The sequence below is a fragment of the Penaeus monodon genome, chromosome 9 (genome assembly GCF_015228065.2).
Source record: "Penaeus monodon isolate SGIC_2016 chromosome 9, NSTDA_Pmon_1, whole genome shotgun sequence".
Lineage (NCBI taxonomy): Eukaryota > Metazoa > Arthropoda > Malacostraca > Decapoda > Penaeidae > Penaeus > Penaeus monodon.
In genome coordinates, this window is record NC_051394.1 from 53,307,619 (window position 1) to 53,320,540 (window position 12,922).

Consider the following 12,922-nt stretch of genomic DNA (forward strand, 5'->3'; position numbering starts at 1 on the left):
CCGGATAATTTGATTCCGGATGAAGGATGTTTATCCGTCATTGAGCAGCCAGAAACGAAAACGGTTAACAGGCAGAGGAAGAGAAAGAAATGGTTCCTAAAGATGAGGAGCGGCGGGGGAGAGGTACTCGACAGGCAAAGGCGGAGTCGGCGGTGAGGTGATTAGTCAAAGTTTAAATAGTTATTGACACGCAATTAGCGATTATTCGTTCATGTGGTTTACGGACTGGGGAATCACTGGTATTGTTATCGCTAATGTTACTATTACCGTTATTAATTTTGTCGTTATTACCATTATTATCACCATCATCATTAGTTATATTATTATTCTTGTTATCATGTATACGTTTCGCTGTGGTTTACGATAAATCAGGGTTTTGTTATGTAATTTACATATTCGTTTTAATTATGGTTTTAATATTTCAAATCAATGCCATCATTATTGTTATAATTATCAATATAATCATTATTGTTATAATTATCAATATAATCATCATTGTTATAATTATCAATATAATTATTATTGTTATCATTATCAACAAAATCACATGGATTAATATATATTTATGATCAGCTGTTTGATCGCTCCTGGTATGATGACTTATCGTGGAGACATTGATACAGAGTAATAATAATGATGATGGCGTTAAAGATAATCATAAAATTGCTATTAATCAAAATTACTTAGAACAGAGTCACATCCCTCCACGTTATACCCACTTTCCACTGAAATCCCACGCATCCTGCCTGGTGTCGGCGAGGCGTAGGAGCGGAGCCAGATCCTGAAGGAGGTACACGTATCCTCGGCACTGAGAAGACTCCCAGACCTGTCCTGGCAGTTCCTCCGACGGCTTCACGTAGATGAGCTGAAGAAAGGGAAAGAAGGGGACCTCATACAGCATAGACAAAAGTGTACGTGTGAGGGGAGTGTGGGGGAAGTGAAATGGGAGTCGATATGAGGTTGAAACTATCATTAGAAATGATTATTCAGGTTGTTATTTGGTCTGTGCCGAATGTGGATGTTATTTTGTGTCTGTCTCTCGTATGTGACCGTGTTATGAGCTGCTTACTTTTATGATGCGTTTTAAGTATTATATTTGTTTCTTGTCCGTATATTCGAAGTCGTCTTGAGTTTTATCTCTTTATATAATCATATCAAGACTCCAGGTCCTTAAATACGAACCTTCCTGGGGTTAGGAAGTCTCAGAAGCTCCTTCAGGATGACGGGGATGCGGTATCCTTCGTCGTAAGCAAGGACGATGTCACAGTTCTTCATCTCCTTCTGCAGGATGGCCACCAACATCTTGCTGAAGGAGACGGCCTCCTCCTCGGTCAGCGCGGGCTTTCCAGACGTTTCATTCTCCTCCTTCTGCTTCTCCTTCGTCAGGAACTCGGCCTCCAAGTCTATAACTCGAGACTTCCTTTCGAGGAATTGATGAAAAGCTCCTTTCGTCTCCTTTTCCCCGCCCTCGAGGCCAAGGACGGTGCAGTTCCTTCCTCCACCCTGGCAGTCTGGACACCCCCGAAGGACTTGCTTCTCCTCCAGATCCCCGCTCCTCGCTAGCATACCCTCCTCCTCCTCCTCTTCCTCAGCAGATGTCTGGATTTTCAAGAATCCGTCGGGAGTCTTGGAGGAATCAGGGGTCCTCTTAGAGGCGAGGGAATTCGCGCTTGCCGACAGAGCGAAGATGATCGCGAAGGCGTGGAGTGGAAGCCGTTTGTTGCTCATCGTCTTCGGCTGCCACTTGGAGGAAGAGAGAGGGGGGAGGTGAGGTAGAGAGTAATAGGGACGAATTGATAGCATTATGAATGGAAAATGTTTGATTGACTGGTCTTAATACGACTTGACTCGGCGTGTTTTGTTTTTTTTCCAGTTACTGGTTAGTCCTACCTGCTATGTTCTGCTATTTTTTTTGTTTCTCTCTCTCTTTGTCTGTCTGTCTGTCTCTCTCTCTCCCTCCCTCTCTCTGTCTCTGTCTCTGTCTCTGTCTCTGTCTCTGTCTCTCTCTCTCTCTCTCTCTCTCTCTCTCTCTCTCTCTCTCTCTCTCTCTCTCTCTCTCTCTCTCTCCTCTCTTCTCTCTCTCTCCCTCTCTCTCTCTCTCTCTCTCTCCTTCTCTCTCTCTCTCCACCACACACACACACACACACACACACACACACACACACACACACACTATATATATATATATATATATATATATATATATATATATATATATATATATATATATATTCTAACTCGTTGCTTAATGAACAGGACATTATCTTCCTGGAACAAATATACAGAATGCAAAAAAGAATCAACATTTGATATCTACAATATTCTTTTTTTTTTTTTTTAATATAACAATAGCAATACAAATCACGAAACCACAGACGACCGACTTACCTCAGGAATATTCAAAGACCCGCTCTGTTGTGTCACCTTTTCCCCGTCACGCACGCCTTATAATACGGGGGAGGTTGCCAGGTGTCGCCGTACGGATACGTCTGCTATTGTGGGCGTTTGTTGTTGTTGTCGAGAGAGATAATAAAGGAGGTTTAATTGGTGGGTGTGATTGCCTATGGTAATAATGATTGTTGGGTTTTGTTGCTTAAAGTGCGTGTGTGTGTGTGTGCGCGCACACACACACACACACCACACACACACACACACACACACACACACACACACACACACACACACACACATATATATAGGGGAGGAAAGAGAGGACGGGTGGGGGGGGGACGATGGAGAGAGGTTGAGGGGAGGTAAGGAGGAAAGGAGGAGAAAAGTGAATGAAGGAGGGAAGGAGGGAGGGAAAGAGAGATGGAGGGAGGGAAGGAGGGAGGGAGAGAGGAAAAGAGGGAGAGAGGAAAAGAGGGAGAGAGGAAAAGAGGGAGAGAGGAAAAGAGAGAGAGAGAGAGAGAGAGAGAGAGAGAGAGAGAGATAAGAAGGAGAGAAAGACAAGAGAGAGAGAGAGAGAAAGAAAGATAAGAGAGACAGAGACAGACAGTCTGACGCAGGCAGAGTGAGAGAAATAACGATAAATGAAATCCGGGTAAGATACTCTCCTCAGAAACTGACAACTGATAGAACTCGGAAAAAAGGAAATCGACAGAAATAGAGAATATAAATAGATCGAAAAGGAAGGAGAAAGACACAGAGGGGAAAAAAAGACAGTTGAACATAGACACAAAATAGAAAGAGGGAGAGAGAGAGAGAGAGAGAGAGAGAGAGAGAGAAGAGAGAGAGAGAGAGAGATAGACAGACAGACAGACAGAAGGAGAGAGGGAGACGGAGAGAATATAAGAAAAGAAAGACAGAAATAGTAAAACAAAGAGAGAGAGAGAGAAAGGCAAAGAACGAGATAAGAATTCCAAAGGAGGACAAAGAAACAGAGAAAGAGAGAAACAGTGAAACAGGGAAAGAGACAGAAAGACTTAGAAAAAAAAGAAACAACAGACGGAAAAGAACCACAAGAGAATGGAGGAGAAAGAGGAGGAAGCGAGGATGGGAGGCATAGAACGAAGAGGGAAACAAAGATAAGAAAAAAGGAAATTGATAAAGAGATACAAAGGGAAAATAACACGAGGCAATAATTCTTGTTTAGTGCTTTGTTTTGAGTTGAAGGATCGAGTTGTCTCTTGTGTGAAAGAAGGAAGGAAGGAGAGAAAGATAGAAGGAAGGAAGGAAGGAGAGAAAGATAGAAGGAAGGAAGGAAGAAGGAAAGAAGGAAGAAGGGAAGGAAGGAAGGAGAGAAAGGAAGAAGGAAGGAAGGAAGGAAAGGAAGAAAGATAGAAGAAAGGAAGGAAAGAAAGAAGGAAGGAAAGAAGAAAAAAAACACCAAAGGAAATAAATAAAGAAAGAAATAAACAAGAAGAAAAACGAAGAAAAAAAAACTAGAAAAAAGACGAAAAAGGAAAGTAAAAGAAAAAACAAGAGAAAAAAGTAAAAAGAAGAAAAGTGGAAGAAACGAAAATGGAGAAGAATTAATAACGGAAGAAAGTTAGAAAGGAGGTAAGGAAAACTAACAAATAATAACAATAATAATAATAATAACAATAATAATAATAATAATAATAATAATAATGATAATAATAATAATAACAATAATAATAATAACAGTAATGATAATAATAACAATAAAAACTATGATAACAATAATAATAATGATAACAAGATGAAAAGGAAGAAGAAAGTACATGCCATAAAAAGTTAGGATGGGAAACGACCCAAGAGAAATATATTTCGAAATATATCTATAAGGAATACAAAAGAAAAGGAAAGAATAAACAAAACAAAGAATGAGAAATAACTTTTTTATTATCATTATTATTATTATTATTATTTAGATTCTTAGGTGGGGGCCGGAAATATATTTTTTCAGCCCCGAAAAAATTTTAATTTTTAAAACCACAAAAAAATTTACAAAATTTAAAGAAACCCAAATAAAAAAAAAACAAAAAATCGAGAATGTTTTTCCTTTTTTGCCAGAAAAGAAAAATAATAAAAATAATAAAAAAAATAAAAATAATAAAAAAAATAAAATAAAATATAAAGATGAACAGGGATAATTGACAAAAATAATAATAAATGAAAGATAAACAACGATAATTGCCAAAAAAAAAAAAAAAAACAAAGAAACAAAACAAGAAAGTTTTTTCCTTTTCATTCAAAAAAGAAAAATTTTCCCGGGTTTGGGAAAAATTTTCCCATTTTAGAAAGGGACAAAAAAAAACCCCCCAAGGGGGAGGGGAGAGGGAAAAGGGGGGAGAGAGAAGAGGGGAGAGAAGAAGAGGAGAGGAGAGGAGGACGAGGGGGGGGAGAGAGAGAGAGAGAGGGAGAAGGGAGAGGGAAAAGGGGAAAAGGGGGAGAGAGGGGAAAGAGAGAGAGAGAAGAGGGAAAAAGAGAGGGGCGAAGGAGAGAACGAGAGGAGAGAGAGGAAAGAGAGAGAGAGAGAGGAGAGAGAGGAGAGAGAGGGAGAGAGAGAGAGAGAGAGAGAAGAGAGAGAGAGAGAGAGGAAGAGAGAGAGAGAGAGAGGAGAGAGAGATGGAGAGAAGGAAGAAGAGGAGAGAGGAAAAGAGGAGAGAGAGAGGAGAGAAGAGAGGAGAGGAGATAGCAGAGAATAGAGGAGAGAAGAGAGGAGAGGAGAGAGGAGAGAGAGGAGAGAGAGAGAGGGAGGAAGAGAGAGAGAGAGAACGAGAGGAGAGAGGAGGGAGAGAGAGAGGAGAGAGAGGAGGAGAGGAGAGAGAGAGGAGAGAGAGAGAGGGAGGAGGGGAGAGAGAGAGTGAGGGAGAGAGAGGAGAGAGAGAGAGGAGGAGAGAGAAGAAAGGAGAGAGAGGGGAGAGAGAGGAGAGAGAGAGAGAGAGAGAGAGAGAGGGAGAGTGAGAGAGAGGGGAGAGAGAGAGAGAGGAGAGAGAGAGGAGAGAGAGAGAGAGAGAGTGACACCAAGCTCCGTTGTTCGTAATATATATTACGTGTTGTGCGTAACATGTCATGATAATAGTGTACAGTTACGAAGTTCCCTTGGTGGGTAAAATGTAGGTAATAATGATGATGATGGTGATGATATTGATAAGTTTGATGATACGCTGCGTAATATGTCATTATAGGGTACGGTGATGATATATATAGTACTATAGATTAGTGTATATGTGTGTGTGTGTGTGTGTTTGTGTGTTTTGTGTGTGTGTGTGTGTTTGTGTGTGGGGTGTGGTGTGTTGTGTGGTGTGTGTGTGTGTGTTTGTGGTTGTGGGTGTGGGTTTTGTGGGGTTGTGTTGTGTTTGTGTGTGGTTGTGTGGTTGTGTTGTATGTGTGTGTGTGTTTTGTTGGTTTGTGTGTGTGTGAGTGTGTGGTTTGTGTTTTGTGTTTTGTGTGTGGTTTGGGGTGTGGTGTGTGGTGTGTTTTTTTTGTGTGTGTGTGTGTGTGTGTGTGTGTGTGTGTGTGTGTGTGTGTGTGTGTGTGTGTGATAATAACAGTAATGATAACAACAATAATGATAATAACAATAACACCACCAATAATAGTAGTGATAATGATAATAATAGTAATGACAATAAAAACAATAAAGATTATAATAACAACAACACCACCAATAATAATAGCAATAATGGCAATAATAGTAATCATAATAACAATATGAAAACAAACATAATAATAACAATATCAATAATAACAACAACAATAACATCAAAACTTTTAATCAAAATAATCTAAAAACTTCTAAGAGTTGTTACGCAGAAGTTTCTATCCGGTTTGAATAATAGAGGTTCCTGTGCAATATATATCTAGTTGTGTAGTGACGATTACGAACGGAGGGGGGGGAGGTTATATTGCTTGAAATTTATCTATTTATCCATGCGTGTGCGTATGCGTGTGCGTTTGTGTGTGGTGTGTGATTTTGGTAGTGTGTGTGTGTGTGTGATGTGTGTGTGTATGTGTGTGTATGTGTGTGTGTGTGCGTGTGTGTGTGTGCATCCGTGTGTGCGCATACGTGTGCGAGTGCTTACGTACGTGTGCGTATGTGTGTGTGCGTGCGTTCCCTTGTGAATAGGGAAACCAAGTCTAATCCACATGTCATATTAGGTAACAATGAAAGGAGAAAAAATGAAAAATAAAATCCGGTTTACCACCAGAATAAAAGTCGTTGCCATAGCCAACCCACACACAGCTTTTCATCACCGTCCCTCGATAAACTTACTAAACCTTACTTAAATAAACTAACAAAAAACAAACGAAAGTACACAGCCAAATAACAGCCTCAAACCAATCCAAAGTCATTTTCTTTGGGAAAGAGTCAAAAGGAAAATCAAAGAGATAAATCGCCATTATTTTTCGCCATCAGATAATATTACACAACAATGACGAGTAAGTTAGCAAATTAACGTGCTATCCTGAAGTCGATTCATGAAATACTTTCTAATTCCTCTTAACAGGCAAATGATTAATTTGGCAAATCATCATCGAAGTTCGAAATAAAATCAAATAAGTGCATAACCAGAATTAGCTAATCAACGATCTATTTTGAACTCAATTGATGGTTGTATTTCTTATATTCATCTATTTATGTATCCAGTAAGTGCATAACGACCTTAATTAGCTAATTAACGATCTATCTTGAACTGAATTGATGGTTTTATTTCTCATATTCATCTAGTTATGATATTTCTTATATCTGTTTATTTTTCTTTCAGACACTCCCATGAAGATGGTTGCCAATTTTCCCTCGTTATTTCGGGGAGTGGATCGTCTGCTGGGTGGTTGTCACTGTCGTTTCTACTCAAAACGAAAAAGGTATGGCTCTGAGGTTCTGAGCTCATTGGCTTAAGGCTCTGCGTCCATTGTTTTAAGGATCTAGCTTCATTTTTTTTTCTAAGCTCACTGGTTTCAGGGCTCTAATCCCAATGTGTTAAGGTTCTAAGCTCATCCTAAACTCTTCTTTAAAGGTTATTATTTACCCTCACTGATTTGTCAGACTTTTTATTGGATGTAGGAGGATGAAATTTTACGTTTTAATTGTTGAAAAGTGGCCTTGCAAGCGACTGCACAAAACGCACGTAGGCCTAAATATACACAAATAACGTATAGTTTCGTGTTTTTTTCTTCTTCTTCTTCTTTTTAGGGTTGTAAGTACCGATAAAAAAATAGTATGCGTTTGACTGATATATAAAAGTGACTGATACATACTGCATTTATTGCCAGGGAGGAACTACAACCAGCTTTCCTGTAGTTCAGGTGGGTCAAACGCTGTAATTAATAATTATTCACAGAACGTATCGTATGCTCTGTAGAAAGGTCGTGGATGATTTTGAGTTGTCTATCTGCCAACTCTTGGTTGATCTTTTATTGACATATGTACTTATGTACAAACATATACGTATATACATACATATCATATATTTGTCTTATATATATTATATATACACCTATATATGTATGTATACATGTATGTATATGTATATATATGGTGTGTGTGTGTGTGTGTGTGTGTATACACACACACACACATACACACACACACACACACACACACACACACACACACACACACACACACACACACACACACAATAATATATATATCATATATATATATAATATATATATATATATATATAGATTATATATATATATAATTATATATAATATATATATATATATATATATATATATATATATATATATACATACATACATATATATACATATGTATATATACATATATACACATCCATGCATGCATCCCCAGCGTGCGAGTGGGCAGCCGTGCACTTTGCCTCCGTCGAGGCGCGCGAGGGCGTCACCAGAGCCTTCTGGCGTCCTGCTGGCTCCTCCTCCTCCTCCTCCTCCTCCTCCTCCTCCTCCTCCTCCCTGGCCTTCGTCCGCCTCCCCCACTGGAAGGCCCCGGAGGTCATCAGGGCCAACGTGACATCTAGACGTGACCTTCATCCCCGCGACCCTTGCCACGAAGTCATCGTCCGCGCCAGCATACAAGATGACTCTGCCGGACGACTCACGACGACCTACACGCTGGAGATCCCGTCCCTTGGCGTGAGGTGGTCGTCGTCGTCCTCTTCCTCCTCGGGACGTGATGCTGGGACGACGCGAGACGACCCGCACGACCCTCCGCTGGTCACCTTCCTCATGGCCGACGTCAGTTATTGGGGCGACGCCTGTCCTAAGGCCACGTGCGGTAGGTTCCTCGGCATACTTACACATACATACATACATGCGTACATATATTCATGCATATATACATAAATACATGCTTACATACATTCATATATATACATACATATATACATACATATAATCATACATACATGCATATATACATAAATACATAGGTGCATACATACGTGCACGCATACATTAATACATACATGCATACATACACGCATAGATGCACACATACACACATGCATATATATATATATAATATATATATATATATATATATATATATATATATATATATACATATATATATATATATATATATATATATATATATATATTATATATAATATATATATATATATATAGTGTGTGTGTGTGTGTGTGTGTGTGTGTGTGTGTGTGTGTGTGTGTGTGTGTGTGTTTGTGTGTGTGTGTGTGTGTGGATATTGGTTACTATCGACATATAATTAAACCTCTAACTTAAGCATCAAATAATCGCTCACTGTCATATCCTAAATGCCCAATATCTCTGATATAAGGAAAGGAAATGTTGACTCCTTAGTGACAACAGGTGAATATCTTAAATATCTGATTTACTACACGTTAAAACACACATTTTGTTAAACGATTAAACAGAGCGAGAACTGAAGCGCGTAAAACTCCAAGCTTACCCCAAGTACTCGTCCGGGCCTTGAAAAAGTGGAAAGCAACGGTCACACTATTAGCGCGTTTATTATCCTTGGATAGGCGCGCACACTGGCTGGATCTGGGGTAGGGGGTAAGTCACTAACCATGTAAGGCAACGGTCACACTATTAGCGCGTTTTGGTCACACTAGTTCAGTCCCCGTCAGTGAGATTTGCAAAGTTTTGCAAGCACCGTCCGGGCATTAAAAAAAAAAAAAAAAAAAAAAATGTATACTTTTTAATAATTATATATCTCGGGAATGTGATTTAGAAGGCACATAACGAGTAATCATGAATCGACGAGAAAGGTAGACTTTTAAATTATGCAATTATTCCTCAAATCATGAGTAAAATTTGATGAATAATCATAAATCGTACGTTCGTGCCAGCTAACGCGACACCCCATAATTCAACAGAATCGAAAATCCGACAATAAATTTTCCAGTAACACATGCCGCTAATTAACATAACCAGTGATAAATGAGAAATGTATTTATGAATTGATTAAAGCTGTAAAGTTGAAAGGAAGCAGATACTATAACTCAAACTAAAAGGGTTAATATTAAGATGAATGAACTTTCTGCTTCCACGTGCTGAAAACTGGGAAGTTATCCAGCGTCATGCGATTCATTAGGAAAAGCGAGTAAGAGGAATGCAATAAAGGAGGAATTAAGGGAAGGAAAAAGGGGAGAGAGAGAGAAAAAAAAAAAAAACTGGCCATTTAAGAAGCTAACTGTTCATGTCAAAAGTGTAGGTATTTGTGCCCTGGTATAGTAGGAAAAGCATACGTGTAGTGTCATAGCTGTGGTGGTAACGAAAAACACGACCGTACATCGTGTGTGTGAGGGGGGGGGAAGCAGTATATTAGCTCATGTCATCTGTAATGGCTTCATGCTCCTAATTACTGCTATTTAATTGTCTGAGTCATTGTTTTGATGGCTCTCTGGATCTAATTGATACAAAAGGTATCAGTAACACTAACAAGGGTATTCTGACGTTTACGGCATAACTACTGTCTGACAAGCCAATTTACTATCAGAAACTGTGTTTGATAATGTATTGTGTTTGATAATGTAGCTTCCATTGATTTCAAAATGATGGTATTTTCATGGACTGCAGAATGCCCCATGGACAGTTATAGTGATTATTTAGTTTTTAGCTTATAATTCACGATGTAATTGGTAACAAAATATTTGACTTGGTGTCCCGAACGTGTAGCATAACATTTGTGATTGGTTATACGTTCCGTTTTACTGTGGTGCATTAATAACTATAAACTGTTTTCAGCAATTAGATATCTCTAATAGACAAAGATCTATATAATTTAACCACAGGATCTCTTTTTTCCATCCCTTTTATCTCTTCATAAATATACATATTCGTCATTCATAATGCCATTTTTCGTGTATCTCTGTAACCCATAATGATACTTTTCTCAATTTCTCATAAGATTCCCGACACAGCAACGCGAGTGGAGGAGCAAGCTGGTGTAAATGGTTGCTCGTTGCAGATATGGTTGTCATTGCAGCCGTATTGCTAATGGCGTCTTTCGTCTTGCTTGTTCTGGTGAGTTTATTTGTTGCTCATTTGTTGTTCTGATTGTCAGTGTTGGTGACTTGACCTGCGTTTCTTGGCTTGTTTGTCTGTCTATTTATCTTAAATGTATGTATGTATGTGTTTGTACATACACTACATACACACACACATGTGTGTGTGTGTGTGTATACATATATATATATATATATATATATATATATATATATATATATATATATGTATATTTATAATATATACTATATTATTATATTTATATATATATATAATCATATTTATTATTTATATATTATGTTATATTATTTTATATATTTTTTTACTTTTTTGTGCGTGTATGTGTGTGTGTATGTATGTATATATACATGTACACACTCTCTATCTCTCTATCTCATCTCTCTCTCATCTCTCTCTCTCTCTCCTCTCTCTCCCTCTCTTCTCTCTCGCCTCTCTCTCTCTCTTCTCTTCTCTCTCTCTCTACTCGTCTTCTCTCTCTCTCTTTTTCTTTCTCTCCTTCTCTCTCTCTCTCTCTCTCTCTCTCTCTCTCTCTCTCTCTCTCTCTCTCTCTCTCTCTCTCTCTCCTCTCTCTCTCTCTCTCTCCTCTCACACACACACACACACACACACACACACGCGCGCGCGCAATGAATGCAAATGCAGCGTGAAAGATTCATTCACAATTGCTTAATTACATCAACTAACGCTCCGCTTCCATCGCGTTCACAGCTGCGTCGCTCGAAGGGACCGCCCGGCTCGGGATTCGAGGCGGATCCATCGGCGGATCCTTTGGAGGAAAATTGAGAACGAGTCCTTGGGGGGTTGGATGAGGTTTCTGGAGGAGGTTTCTGGAGGAGGTTTCTGGAGGAGGTTTCTGGAGGAGGCTTCTGGAGGAGGTTTCTGGAGGAGGTTTCTCGAGGAGGCTTCTGGAGGAGGTTTCTGGAGGAGGCTTCTGGAGGAGGTTTCTGGCGTGGCTTTTGCCGTGGCTGAGAGAGTGGTCGAGTTTTTTTTTTAAAGGAATATTTGAATAATAGATATTATATATTATAGAGTATAAATTTGTCTGTTTTATCTGTTTGGAGTGATTAATTTGTACATATATAAATACATACATATGTACATATATGTACGCACAGTAAGCAAACACACACACACACACACACACACGCACACACACACACACGCACACACACACCACACACACACACACACACACACACCACACACACACACACACACACACACACACACACACACACACACACACACACACACACACACACACACACACACACACACACACACACACACACACACACACACGATATACATAGCTCGGACAGGAGTGAGAGAAAAAGAAAGTATATTTTAGTTTAAAGAGAAAGAAAAAAAAAAAAAAGCTAAGAATCACTTACAAATTCTCTTACGAGTGAAAGTCGAAAACTTTTTCTTGAAACACAATTTAAAGTTATCCAAAAAGGAGACAAACTTCACTCGTGACATTCAGGTAGGTTGGGTCAGGTCTCGGGCCCAACTTCATCATTAACTTCAAGCGATCACCAAGAATATTTTTCAAAATCAGTCGAGAAATTAAGGTGATTTTTTTTTTTTTTTTTTTTTTTTTTTTTTGTGTGTGTGTGTGTATTATAAACGCGTTGATAAATAGATATGGAAATGGATATATATGAACAAATGAAGTGAGAAAGAGAGAGGGAGAGGGGGAGGGAGGGAGGAAGAGAGAGAGAGAGAGAGAGAGAGAGAGAGAGAGAGAGGGAGTGAGTGAGAGATAGAGAGATATAGACAGAAAAGAGAGAGAGAGAGAGAGAGAGAGAGAGAGAGAGAGAGAAATGAAAAGGAGACAGAAACAGATAAACTTAGAAAAAAAATACAAACACGGACACACAGATACAGACAAAAACAAACAAACACTAAAACATAATGAATCCATACGCTCCACTTCGACCGCGATTTACGCACGTAGCCCCCCCCCCTACATAAATTTCCAACCCCACTCTCCCGCTCCCA

At 39.2% G+C, this 12,922-nt stretch overlaps 1 protein-coding gene and 1 long non-coding RNA gene across 3 annotated transcripts in view; one reads left to right on the plus strand and one right to left on the minus strand.

Annotated features, from left to right (window-relative positions):
* LOC119577237 (glutamate receptor ionotropic, delta-2-like) overlaps window positions 1–2,582 on the minus strand; it is a 15,780-nt gene extending 13,198 nt beyond the window's left edge. Inside the window, exons 1-3 of one of the 2 annotated variants that reach the window (XM_037924984.1) lie at window positions 2,389–2,582; window positions 1,183–1,743; window positions 720–865 (exon numbers count right to left, since the gene is read on the minus strand). In XM_037924984.1, coding sequence (XP_037780912.1) covers window positions 720–865; window positions 1,183–1,728 — 692 coding nt within the window. In that variant the 5' untranslated portion in view covers window positions 1,729–1,743; window positions 2,389–2,582. Of the gene's footprint in view, window positions 1–719; window positions 866–1,182; window positions 1,879–2,388 lie in introns of those variants that run through there. The other variant, XM_037924983.1, reaches the window with a different exon arrangement.
* Window positions 2,583–3,942: 1,360 nt separating this feature from the next.
* On the plus strand, window positions 3,943–8,671 carry LOC119577267. The gene is made up of 3 exons (XR_005229117.1): window positions 3,943–4,002; window positions 7,179–7,278; window positions 8,234–8,671. It is a non-coding gene; the product is annotated as an uncharacterized LOC119577267 (long non-coding RNA).
* The last annotated feature ends 4,251 nt before the right edge of the window (window positions 8,672–12,922 follow it).